A 12,082-nucleotide genomic window follows, 5' to 3' on the forward strand; every position below is an offset into this window, starting at 1 on the left:
TCCTTCTCTTTGTCATTTTGTACACCACTGTCTTCTGACCTTTGGTATAGAGCTTAGATAGTTTTTACCTTAGCATCAGGTCCGGATCTATGAAGTTCAGATTCCTCCAGGTGGGTGTTGTTTGGATCTGGCTGCTGTGCTCCACTTCTTTCCGCTGCAGGCCTTAGAGTTGAACCCTTTGTGTCTCTCTGGCAAGATGTTCTCTCCTGAATCATCTGGGTGGGTCTTGCCTCTAGCCTCTTTGCAGGGAGTTCTGCTGAAGGGTTCCCTGCTGGGCCTGCAGCCTGGGTCGAATAAGGATCCCCAGGCCGGGTCGTCTCACTCACTCACAGGGTCTGCTCTCTGGGTCTATTCAGGATCCAGAGGGCCCCAGGTCGTCTCACTCACTCGCCCGGCCTGTGTGCTGGGTCTGTTCAGGATCCGGAGGGCCCCGATCATCTCACTCACTGGCCCGGCTTGTGCTCTGGGTCTGTTCAGGATCGGGAGGGCCCCGGTCCTCTCACTCACTCTCCGGGCCTGCACTCTGGGTCTGTTCAGGATCCGGAGGGCCCCGGTCGTCTCACTCACTGGCTGGGCCTGCGCTCTCGGTTTTTTCTGTTTTGTTTTGCATTTTTAGTTGACTCCTGAGTTCTTTTGGTATGACCCAAGTAGTGTTTGACAGATTCCTTATTTACAGCTCTGATAGATATTTGAGCTCATCTTGTACGTTTCATGCTCTAGACTTGGAATTATCCATTTCTCCAATATTTGCATTAGCTTTCAATGGCAGATGGTATTTGCAAATCGCATGGTTGTTACTAGGAATGTTCTCTTTTGTATAAACCTGAGCATTCTGAAGAATAAAATTTTAACATGGTTAAAATTTGAGCATGTTGCAATGTGCTGTTTAGCAAAAACTTCTGGAGTGGTTTCTGTTTATTTTATTTTATTTTATTTATTTTTTTATGGAGAAATATGTTTTATTTTTAGATCATTTACAACAGTGGTTTCTGTTTATTATTCACAAAGTATTTTCTACCATTTGCCACATACTTTTTTGTACTGAAATACAACATTGAAAGGTATATATAAGAGGGGCCTGAGAAATAGCTCAGTAGAATAAATGCTTGCCTGGCACACAAGGGCCTGGGTTCAATCCCTGGTTCTGAAAAAAAAAAAAAAAAAAAAAAAAAAAAAAAAAAAAAAAAAAAAAAAAAAAAAAAAAAAAAAAAAAAAAAAAAAAAAAAGATATATAAGCACTATGTCATCATAGGAGCTAATAGTTTAGTTAACCCAGACTTCTTATAACTGCTGTTGATGACCTTGAGCAATAACTTACATTTTGAGGTTTTCCTCATTTATTGGTTTACAAAATTCTGCTAAGTGGTCTATAGTATCTTCATTTGAAAAGCTTAATAATTTTGTTTTCTGCTTATTACTTACTAGCTGTTTGTGGTATCCTTCACTCTGTTTTTCCTTATCCTTTTATAGAAATGACAGAAGAAGAACAGTTTGCCTTGGCTCTCGAAATGAGTGAGCAAGAAGCTAGGGAGTTGAACAGCCAAGAAGAGAAAGAAGAGGAGCTCTTGAGGAAAGCCATCGCTGAAAGCCTGAATGTAAATATATTATGTTGAAACAAATTGTGAGTTTTATTAGCAGTGATCTTTGGTTTCTACAGTGTTATAGTTGCATTAGGAACTAGTCACAGTAGTTTATAGTTTCAGTTAACAAATATTTACGATGATAATTTCTAAAGTCTGTGTTGAATTATTGGCAAACCTAGTTTGAAGTTTAATATGAGTTTTCTTCTACCCCACTGATATTTTCAGTACATAAATTAAAAGAACCATAGTAAGTTGACTGCTTGTGAAAAGAGTTACAGAGTACCAAGCATCCTAAAGGAAGCAAGAATGCTTGCTTACCTCCTTTTTTATGGAGGAGAGCAAAGGGAATGAGAACAACAATGGGCAGCTTTAAAAATAATCAAATAGTGTTCAATTGTGATTTGAATATGTAGAATTGAAATTATTTTAAATGTTAAGGATACTAATAAATGCAGGTTCTGAGCCATTTTGATTCTTTTTTTATTTTTGATATGCTCAGGCTGGGGTTGATCTTGTGGGTTTAAACAGTGCAGTCTGAGCCATCCTTTATGCTATTCGTCTCTTTACCAAAAAAGGGTGTAGTATACTGATCTAGTACAGCATTCTGCACATAAATATTCAGTACATGTTGTGGAATTTACTTGAATTGCATGTCTTCATTTTCAAGAGGAAAAGCTCCTAGGGACAGTGGCCTCCCATTTTTGTTCTTCCTGTAACTTCATATGTAGCTATTTTAACAATAAACCTGGTCTGGTGTGGGATCACTTGTTTCAGAGTTGCCGGCCTTCTGATGCTTCTGCTACCAGAACTCGACCTCTGGCCATTGGACCATCATCACAGTCCCACCAAGGGAAAACCACAGACTCTGAGACCACTGAAGGCATGTCTCCCTGTTGTGACTTCTTCCATTCATCAAGTATAACCGTATCATAGCAATCTCATGCTGAGAGTAGATATACAGAAATACCCCAGATCCCTTCAGTGATATTAAAGAAGTTAAAACAGAAAATAGTTGAAATCTCATAATATCCAACATACTTTTATCTCCAAGGAAAAACCAACCTTAGGGTAGACCCAAAGAACAGCCTGTCTTAGGCACGTTTTATAATTCTTGGTAAATGATAGCTTACCAAACCCTCTTAATAAAAAAGTTTGTCCTTAGCCCTACTTTTTCTCAAATATCTACAGGCATATGGCAGCTGGTACCTCCATCACTGTTTAAAGGCTCACATGTCAGTCAGGGAAACGAGGCTGAGGAAAGAGAGGATCCTTGTGACCACACTGAAAACACTGAAGAGGAGCCGGTCTCTGGCAGCTCAGGAAGCTGGGACCAGTCAAACCAGCCAGTGTCTGAGAATGAGAACGTTAAATGTTTTGACAGATATACTGACCACTTGGCTGAGCACACACAGTGTGAGAAGCCACAGGAAAGTACTGGGAGGGGTTACGCTATTCTCCAGGCTGCCCAGGGTAGGGGGGACACATCTAGGCACCGTCTGCCTATCCCAACAGAAGTGAAAGGTCTCCAGGACATTGGAGACACTGTGCATTACTTCTGGGGTATTCCATTCTGCCCTATTGGAGTAGACCCTAACCAGTATACCAAGGTCATTCTCTGTCAGCTGGAGGTTTATCAAAAGAGCCTAAAAATGGCTCAGAGGCAGCTCTTTAAAAAAAGGGGGTTTGGGGAACCAGTGTTACCTGGCCCCCCTTCTCTGATCCAGAATGAATGTGCCCAAGGAGATCAGGCTAGTGAAAAAAATGAAGGCATCTCAGAAGATATGGGAGATGAAGACAAAGAGGAGAGGCAGGAATCTAGGGCATCTGTCTGGCACTCAAAAACCAAGGATATCCAAGAAAACAAAATTAAAAGCTTGAAACAGAACATTTTGTTGGAGGAAGAACCAACAACCAGTCATGGTCAGGTAAGGGTCAGTGATGTTATAATTAAGGATGGTTTATTCACAGATTAAACAAGGATTATTTTAGCAGTTTGTTCTTTTTGTGGAAATGAGGGAAGTACAGATTATAAAAATACCTATAAAACCAACATCTAGTGGCAGAAAGTATTATTTCTATGCATATATAAGTACTTTTAAAAATATACTTTCTAAAAATTTTTCAACGAAACAAAGACTCTGGTACAAACTGTTTCTTTCTCCCTTTCAACTTTATCCTAGGACTTTTGCTGTTTATAAGTGTGCTTGCAAATATTCTATCACATGCATATATCATAATTATTTTTTTGGTCTTTATAATTTTTACTTCTAAAAAGTTTAAGTTGTTGAATACTAATGTTTGTGTGATTCAGAATTTAACAAAATGTAAATTTTAAAAATCTGTCCCCTATCTATACCCTCCAGCCAAGTGTATCCTTTGTACTCAAACTGTGTTACTAGTTTCCAGGGTATTCTTAGATATTTTATACAGTGCAAGCAATATTGTAGTTACTCAGATGATAGCATATTATGCCCATTATTTTGCCCTTTTCTTTTTCTATAAGATCATTCCACAATAGAACATAGTTTCTTAAACTTTTTGATGTGGAATGTAGAATATATGGATGAATCATAATTTATCAAGTGGCCAGTTGGTGAAGGTGTAGGTTATTTCTAATAGTTTTCTGTTATAAACAGTACTGCAATTATTGCTCTTGAATAGAGGACATTTCATTCATATTGGAGATCTTTGTAGGGTAATTTCATATAAAAAGTTATTTCCTTTTCTGTTTAGATATTGTGATCCTCCCTCCTCCTCTTCCACTTCTTTTCCTCATAAACATCCTTTATATATTTAAGGGGAAGTAGTCCTTTTTTTTTTTTTTGGTGGATCTGGGGATTGAACTCAGGCCCTTGCACTTGCCAGGCAAGCACTTATTCTACTGAGTCATTTCCCCAGCCCCATTTCTTTGTGATAAGAAGTACAGGTAGTTTTCCACTTTAACTGCCCCCTCATATCCATTGATGGTATATTTCTGTTTTGCTTACTGTAGTTTTCTCTAGTTTACTGACTAGTCTCCATTTGGGGATTTTTAGGTTGCTTTTCAGTCTCTTTTCTGACATAGTGAGATTCTATTGTATATGAAAACTTGTATTTTTTAACTCTTTCAGTATTATGAAAGCAATCATATAATCACAAACTCATTATAATTTTGGCAGTTTTGTATTCTGTGGTTAATTTTTTATTGCTGTTTCTCTGTTAGACTTTTTAATTTCACTGTTATTTGTTCATTTTCTTGTATTACGATGAACAGTTAAGAAATGGTAGCATTTGAGTTCAAGGCCAGCCTGCAGTACAAAGTGAGATCTTAAAAAAAAGGGAGACTTTTTATACTAAAGAAACCAGTATCTCATGTATTCTAAAACAGGATAGGAAGGACACATCTAGGCACTGTCTGCCTATCCCAACAGAAGCAGAAGGTCTCCAGGACTTTGGAGACACTGTGCATTACTTCTGGGGTATTCCATTCTGTCTTGCTGGAGTAGACTCTAACCAGCATACCAAGGTCATTCTCTTGTCAGTTGGAGGTTTATCCACAGTCTGAACATCCCAGTGATGTCAGTGTTATATTCTTCATCTTTTATTCATTTATTTTTGGTATGGCTTAGATCATGTCAGTGTGTTGCTAGGGTATTTTCTTATTTTTTTCTCTTGTGCTGGGTGTGCTCTTATGTATGTTGGACAAGTGGTTTGCCACTGAACTATGTCCCCAGCCTTCATATTGGTATATTACTATAGTTTCAACTTAACATTATGTAATCATTTTATTATGTTAAAATTATCTATAGATCTCACTTCTAATAACTTTCTGGTTTATGATTTATAAGATTAATGCACATAAGATATATATATATAATTTATGTGTAATTTTTCTGGTACTGGGGATTGAACCCAGAGCTTTCATATTGAACTATTATTACTTTTTATCTTGAAACAGGGTCTTGCTGAGTTGCCCCATCTGGGTTCAAACTTGCAGGTTTTTTTGCCTCAGCTATAGCATTGAATAAATATTTTCCATTGCTGTTTTTTTTTTGTTGTTGTGATAAACATCTCTATACCTGAAATTTCTTTATTCAAAATCAGTGTCCTTATGAAAAGTAAATGGTTAGAGTTATAAACATATAGACATATTATCTATTGTTAAGTTGCTTTTCACGAAGATTTTACAGTGTATGAGAATGCGTGTTTCATCACAGCCTTGCCAACACAGTAGTGCCTTTCAAAAACAAGAGAAGCTTACCTATGTTATAGGCAAATGATGAAGATCTTATGGTTGTGATGTTGCCTCTCATATTGATTTTTTGCTTTCAGGAACTGTGAGTAGGAGAATTTATGTGTTTGTTAAACATTTTCTGTTTTATTAAAAAAACAAACAAACCCAGACATTTTCATGGCTTTTCTGGAACTGCCCACATTTGAGACTCCTTCACTGACACAGATAGCAAGAAAGTTACGGAAATTAGAATTCAGAAAAACAGGCTGGGGAGATGGTTCAGTGGAATAAGCACTTCCCTGGCAAGTGCAAGGGCCTGAGTTCAATCCCCGGTTCCACCAAAAAAAAAGTACACTGAGTATCAGCTGGTGGGGCTGATGAGATGGCTCAGTGGTCTAAAGCACCTACTTAGAACAAGCTTGGCAAAGCACAGGGACCGCGGTTCAATCCCCCAGCACCACATGCCAGACAGCCCCGCCCCTTGGTGGGCTGAGCTGGACACACACACACACAAATAAAAATAAAATTAAATTAAATTAAAAAAAAAGAATTCAGAAAAACATTCACCTTGGATCAGATTAATGTGTACTAGGTTATTAAAACTTGAGGATCAGATGGTATCTGTTTTCTGGCATCTCTGAGACAAGGAAAGTTGTTAATAAAGGCCAAGAGATCATTTTGATGGCGTTATGGTCAGGAGGTGTTGATGTGCTCATTTACTTTTCAGTCTGGTCATTAATTTTTCAGTGAAGAAACTGAAACTTGTTTGTGAGAAGTGACAGACTCTGGAAATTTGGAATTTATTTTTTATTACCCAAATATCAAGCTGAATATAAATATATATATTTATATTCACTGAGAAATTTCAGTGACCAGAATACACAAATCCACTGAAGAGTATTTCTTACTCTAGGAGGAATATAGCTGGAAAGCTGAAATAGTAATCAGAAAGTGGAAACTTTTAGTGGAGTTTGACTAGTCTGTAAAAAGCCCTGATAAGCTACCACTGCCCCGCAATGGAGGCCATTTTGTAATGACCAATGATGGTTTATTCACTTTCTAGGCAACTGTGCTGAAGACACTACTTGAACCTGGAGCTTTAGAGTTTTCCTTTTTAGATTCAGTGCAAACCATCCCTTTTCCATGAACATACTTCTTCAGGCAGAATGCAGTGTCTTGATTAGGCTACCACTTCCTTAAAAGTTTTCCTTTTTTTTTTTTTTTTTTTTTTTTTTTTTTTTTTTTTTTAGGGGTTTTTTTTTTTTTTTTTTTTTTAATGTATTTTGTACAGGGTCTTACTATGCAGCTCAGGCTCATAGTGATCCTCCTGTTTTCAGCCTCCCCAGCACTGGGATTTCAGGTGTGCGTGCCATCATGCCTGGGTTTGGTGGCCAGCTCAGCATGGCAAGCTCAGCGCACCCGGGGGAGGGGCTGGCATGGTGTGTGGTACCAGGGATCAAACGCCGGACCCTATGCCTGCCTAAGTAGGTACTTAGTCTGCTGAGCTACCTTGCCAGCCCCTTTCCTGTTTATTTTATTTAGGTAGTCTAGTCAAATTTTGTTTGCATGTTTTGCCATCTTGTTTTTGTATTATTGAAGATCCTTTACTCCTAAAAATAAAATTATCATTGAGGCATGAATTTAGAAAATTAAATAGTTTAATGAAATGAAGACATTCTTGGGATTCCTTATTGAAATGGTTGGTAAAAGGATCATTTATGAAAACAACAGTAGTGGTTGGAGGATGGATTTGGGAATCAGATAGTTTCCAGTTTCACTTTTGATCACTTAGGTGATTTTGTTTTCTCTTTCTTTCTTTTTTTTTTTTTTTTTTTGGTACCGGGGATCGAACTAAGGACCTTGCACTTGCAAGGCAGGCACTTATGACTTAGGTGATTTTGGTAAAATTATTTAACCTCTTAAAGTTGCATTTTGTTATTTCTAAAGGAATATGGTGGGGGGCCGGGGAGATGGCTCAGTGGAGTAAGCCCTTCCCTGGCAGGTGCAAGGACCTGAGTTCAATCCCCGGTTCCACAAAAAAAAAAAAAAAAAAAAAAGAAGAAGAAGAAGAAGAATATGGTGGAATATGGTGGGTTTTTTGGTTTTTTGGTTTTTTGTTTTTTTTTTTTTTGCCTCTTAAGGTTCTTATGAAGCTAAAGGAGATAATGTATGTAAAATGATTTGCATAGGCCTAGCACTTAATAGGTACACAATAATTATTGAACAACTATCCTGGGAAAGTTTGAGATATACTTTAATTAACCTAAGGTACAAATGGAGATGTCCTTATGCTATTAATGCTTTAATTACTTTTGAAGTCTGTCAACAAAATTCTGTTAAATGAACACTAGGTGTCAGTGTTTACGTCTTCTGAGATTTTAAAAATTCACTGCAGAGTTCAGAGTACTGTGAAGTATTTATTTGCGATTGTATTTTAGTCCTGACAGTTTTGCTTATTTTTCCTGATGACCACATTCCTGCTCATTGCACTTTACCTACCTTTCAGTAGAAGACTCAGTTCACTCCCCCCCCCTTTAAATATCTCTCATCATTTATCTGAGTGTTAGAAAAATGATTGCTTGTTTAGAGTTTTTAATACCTTATTGAGAAATCCCAAAAACTTTGACTGGTAGCTTTAAATTTATTGGAAGAAGGTTCACAGCCAAGGCACTTTCTCAGAACTCAACTTTTAAGGTAACTAGCTGCTTTTACATGCATGCTTTTCTCTGCATCTATATTTAATGAGTTGACATTTGTACTAACTCTACCGTGAATCAATGGGAATGATCCTTATTGTTGCATTTCTCTTTTCTTTTTTTTTTATGTCCCTCCTTTTTTGGCCTCTCTCCCTCCTTTACTTCCTTCTTACCTTCCTTTCTTTTTTTGAGACAGAGTTTCAATATGAAGTTAAGGCTGGCCTTGAACTTACTAAGTAGCACAGGCTAGCCTAGAAATTATGATCCTCTTGCCTTAGCCTTCTGAATGCTAGGATTATAGACATGTACCCAGATATCTGCATTTCTTAAAAGGTATTGTTGTGGCCAGGTTGAAGAACTACAGTGGAAGATTTGTAGCAAAAAGAATCTTTATAACTTTCCTTTTGGGATGTCCTGTGTTGTATCTTGCATATCCTCAGAAAGATTTCTTTCATGGACAGAAATGTTTTTCCCAGCCCTGTATTTCTATTGAAAACTGGGAGGCCGACCTGATAGCTCAGTGGACTAAAGCGCCTGTTTAGGTAGAGTGCAGTGGCTGGGGTTTGATTCCTGACAACACTGTACCAGCCCTGCCACTGGTGATTGAGACTGGGCGTGGTGGTGCACGCCTGTAATTCCAGAACTTGGGGAGGCTGAAAACAGGAGAATCACTACAAGTCTGATCTGCGTAGTGAGACCCTGTAGACCCTGTTCTAAATACAGAGAAAAAAAAAAAGAAAAAGAAAACTGGCCTCTACATTTTCTCCTTCTACAAAGAAGCTTTAGAATTGCTTTTCTGAAATGATACTTCATTTGACCAATTAATACTGATACAGTTCTTGCAAAGTGCATTGCATATATTATCTTGTTTAATTCTCACAGTAATATTCTGTGAGGCACTTCAATACTTACGTTAAGAAGAGATTCAAGTCTGACTTTACACAAAATTACAAAGTTAGTAGATGATTTAGATCTTTTTAGGGCTAGGGAGATAGCACAGTGGTTTAAGTGCTTGCCTGGCAAGCCTACGGACCTGTGTTTGATCCTTGGTACTACATGTTCGTGCCATTCTGGCCCCTAAACCTGGGGTGGTGGCACACGCCTATAATACCAGTGCTCGTAGAGGCTTGAGACTCTATAAGTCCAAGCTGCATGGCAAGACCCTCTATCAAATATTAAAGGGAAAAAAATAGATCTGTTTAAACCAGTTTCTCTGACTCCGCAGGACATATTTTTACTGAAACCTAAAGGCTCATGGAAAATATATATTCATATAATTGCTAAGCAATGACACTGAACAACTAATATTCTTTTCAAGGAAGAGAAGCTAATTCATTTGTGCCTGCATGTTTAAGATGTTACATATTTCTTTACAGTCTTCCCAAGGTGTGTTTGTTGAAGAAACTTCTGAAGAAGGCAACTCTATGCCTGGTTCACAAAGGTGAGATTATATGTTGCTGTGGGTCTTAATTCTCCTCTAATGGTACCAACATAAAGAGGAAGAAACTACATGGGTGAAACTTTGCCCAGACATCTTTCCAAAGAACTGGTGCCCAGTTCTTACCAAAGAACTTTTAGGTCTTTTATAAGCACAGACTGGGAGAAATCATTATTATCTCAAGTTCTTAAATATGCATATTATAGAAACCTACAATATGAGGCCTGAAGAGATCGTAGGGGTTCTCTTGTCTTTCTTGTCACCTTGGTGTCTGATACACTTTATTCCTGCGACGTGATCATTTCTGGCTATTCTTTTAGTTACACTAACTTCCTATGCCAATATGCTATTTCTTTTATTGTCCTTTTCTTCCTTTACATTTTCTCTCTTTATGGTCTCTCTCTTTTTTTTTTTTTTTTTTTTTTTTCAGCTCATTTTGGGATGTAATTACTGCTGCATGATTGGTGTTGTTGTTTTTTTTTTTTTTTTTTTTTTGAGATACTGGGGATTGAACTCTGGAGCTTGTGCTTGTCAGGCAGGCGCTTATGCCGCTGAGCTCTATCCCCAGCCCCTATGCTTTCTGCTTATGCTTGTTTCATATGTGTTTCCAAGCCTTATAAACCTTTTAGTCTACTTTCAAGACCTACATTTTATTATTTTTTTTTATTTTTTATTTTTTATTTATTTGAGAGAGAGAGAGAGAGAGTGTGGTGTGTGTGTGTGGCCAGCTCAGCCCACCAGGGGGCGGGGCTGGCTGGCATGTGGTGCTGGGGGATTGAACCGCGGTCCCTGATGCTTTGCCAAGCTAGTTCCAAGTAGGTACTTTAGACCACTGAGCCATCTCTCCAGCCCCAAGACCTACATTTTCTTTGAAGCCTTGATATTATTCAGGCCACACAGATCTCTGTGATTCTCACTCCTTGTCTCTTGCCATTTTTAATCTATTGGTACCTCATCTTTTCTATAAGTGGTTATACTTGCATTACTTCCTATATTATTCTTGCTGATTTGTTTATGAGGTTATCTTCTCAGTCTTCGTCTGTGATAATAGATGGTGGTTGATTTTCAACTGCACAAAGGTTTCCAGTTACTTTATTTAATAGTTTTGAGAGTTTCACAAGAGCTTAATTTTGCTTTGGGTGACTGTCATCTCCCACATGGAAGCTGAGGCCCAGTTGCCATTTGCTATAATTTAAACGATGTTCTTTCTTAGGCTTTTGGTAAATACTACTAGGTATTTCTTCGTGGGCTGAAGAATATGGCTTTGATTCTCTTGCTGTTAACAACAGCTTGAAAAAGTTTCTGGAGTGGACTTTCTCCTTCCAGAAAGTCTACAGACGTCTGTAGACTTTCTATTATGGTGAGTCTGTGCAGAGCAAGCAGCTGTAGGTTTCAATAGATGATTATATGCTTTGTCACCAGGAGAAAGCTGAATTTGCAGGCAATGTGGTTTGACTTCAGATTGATTAGCTCATTTTATAAATGTCAGGAAATTGTTTTTTGATGGGCACTTTGAATAGAGTCCTAATGTTACATGTAGAATAAACTATGTTTGGCTTGGGTTTATAACAAATGCTATGAGATATTTATATAGAAAGAGAAATCACTTGTGGCTTTCTGTCAAGATTTAGTTATTTATGAGTCAGTAATGGTTATTCTCTCTCCTCTAGTTCTTCGTTAATATGAGGATTTGTATTTTTTAAGTGTCTTCTTGCATACTTGATCAAAGTTGTGAAGCATGAGAGGGCTAGTTTACATGCTCAGATCTCTTAGCCATGTATTCCTGTGTCAGGAATAATATACCGTCATCTGTGAATAGGAATGTATAATTGAAAAATGGGTGAGGGTAGCCATTCATAATGAAGCTTTCCTCAGAAGAGGAAAGCATCTGGCAGCATTTGATCCCGGCCTGCTGTGCTGACCCCGCCCCCGCCCTGGGGCATGCTGAGACAGCCATTGAGAGACTGGGTGTGGTGGCAAGTGCACCTGTAATCCCCGCTCTTGGGAGGCTTAACATAGGTGGATCACTAAGAGTGCTGGGACATAGCTCAGTAGAATAAGTGCTAGGGCCTGAGTTCAATCACCGGTTCCATCAAAAGAAAAAAAAAGGAGATCAGGAACCAGCTATCTTGTGGCCGGGAGATGGCTCAGT

At 38.2% G+C, this 12,082-nt stretch overlaps 1 protein-coding gene across 9 annotated transcripts in view; it reads left to right on the forward strand.

Moving 5' to 3' along the window:
* Uimc1 (ubiquitin interaction motif containing 1) overlaps positions 1–12,082 on the forward strand; it is a 155,433-nt gene that overhangs the window by 69,785 nt on the left and 73,566 nt on the right. For 7 of the 9 annotated variants that reach the window (XM_023716538.1, XM_023716537.1, XM_023716539.1 and 4 more), the window contains 4 exons: positions 1,471–1,595; positions 2,358–2,463; positions 2,772–3,508; positions 9,869–9,933. In XM_023716538.1, coding sequence (XP_023572306.1) covers positions 1,471–1,595; positions 2,358–2,463; positions 2,772–3,508; positions 9,869–9,933 — 1,033 coding nt within the window. The remainder of the gene's footprint in view (positions 1–1,470; positions 1,596–2,357; positions 2,464–2,771; positions 3,509–9,868; positions 9,934–12,082) is intronic. The other 2 variants (XM_023716543.1, XM_023716544.1) reach the window with 1 other exon arrangement.

The sequence above is a fragment of the Octodon degus genome, unplaced genomic scaffold (genome assembly GCF_000260255.1).
Source record: "Octodon degus isolate 3935 unplaced genomic scaffold, OctDeg1.0 scaffold00048, whole genome shotgun sequence".
In the NCBI taxonomy this organism is placed as follows: domain Eukaryota; kingdom Metazoa; phylum Chordata; class Mammalia; order Rodentia; family Octodontidae; genus Octodon; species Octodon degus.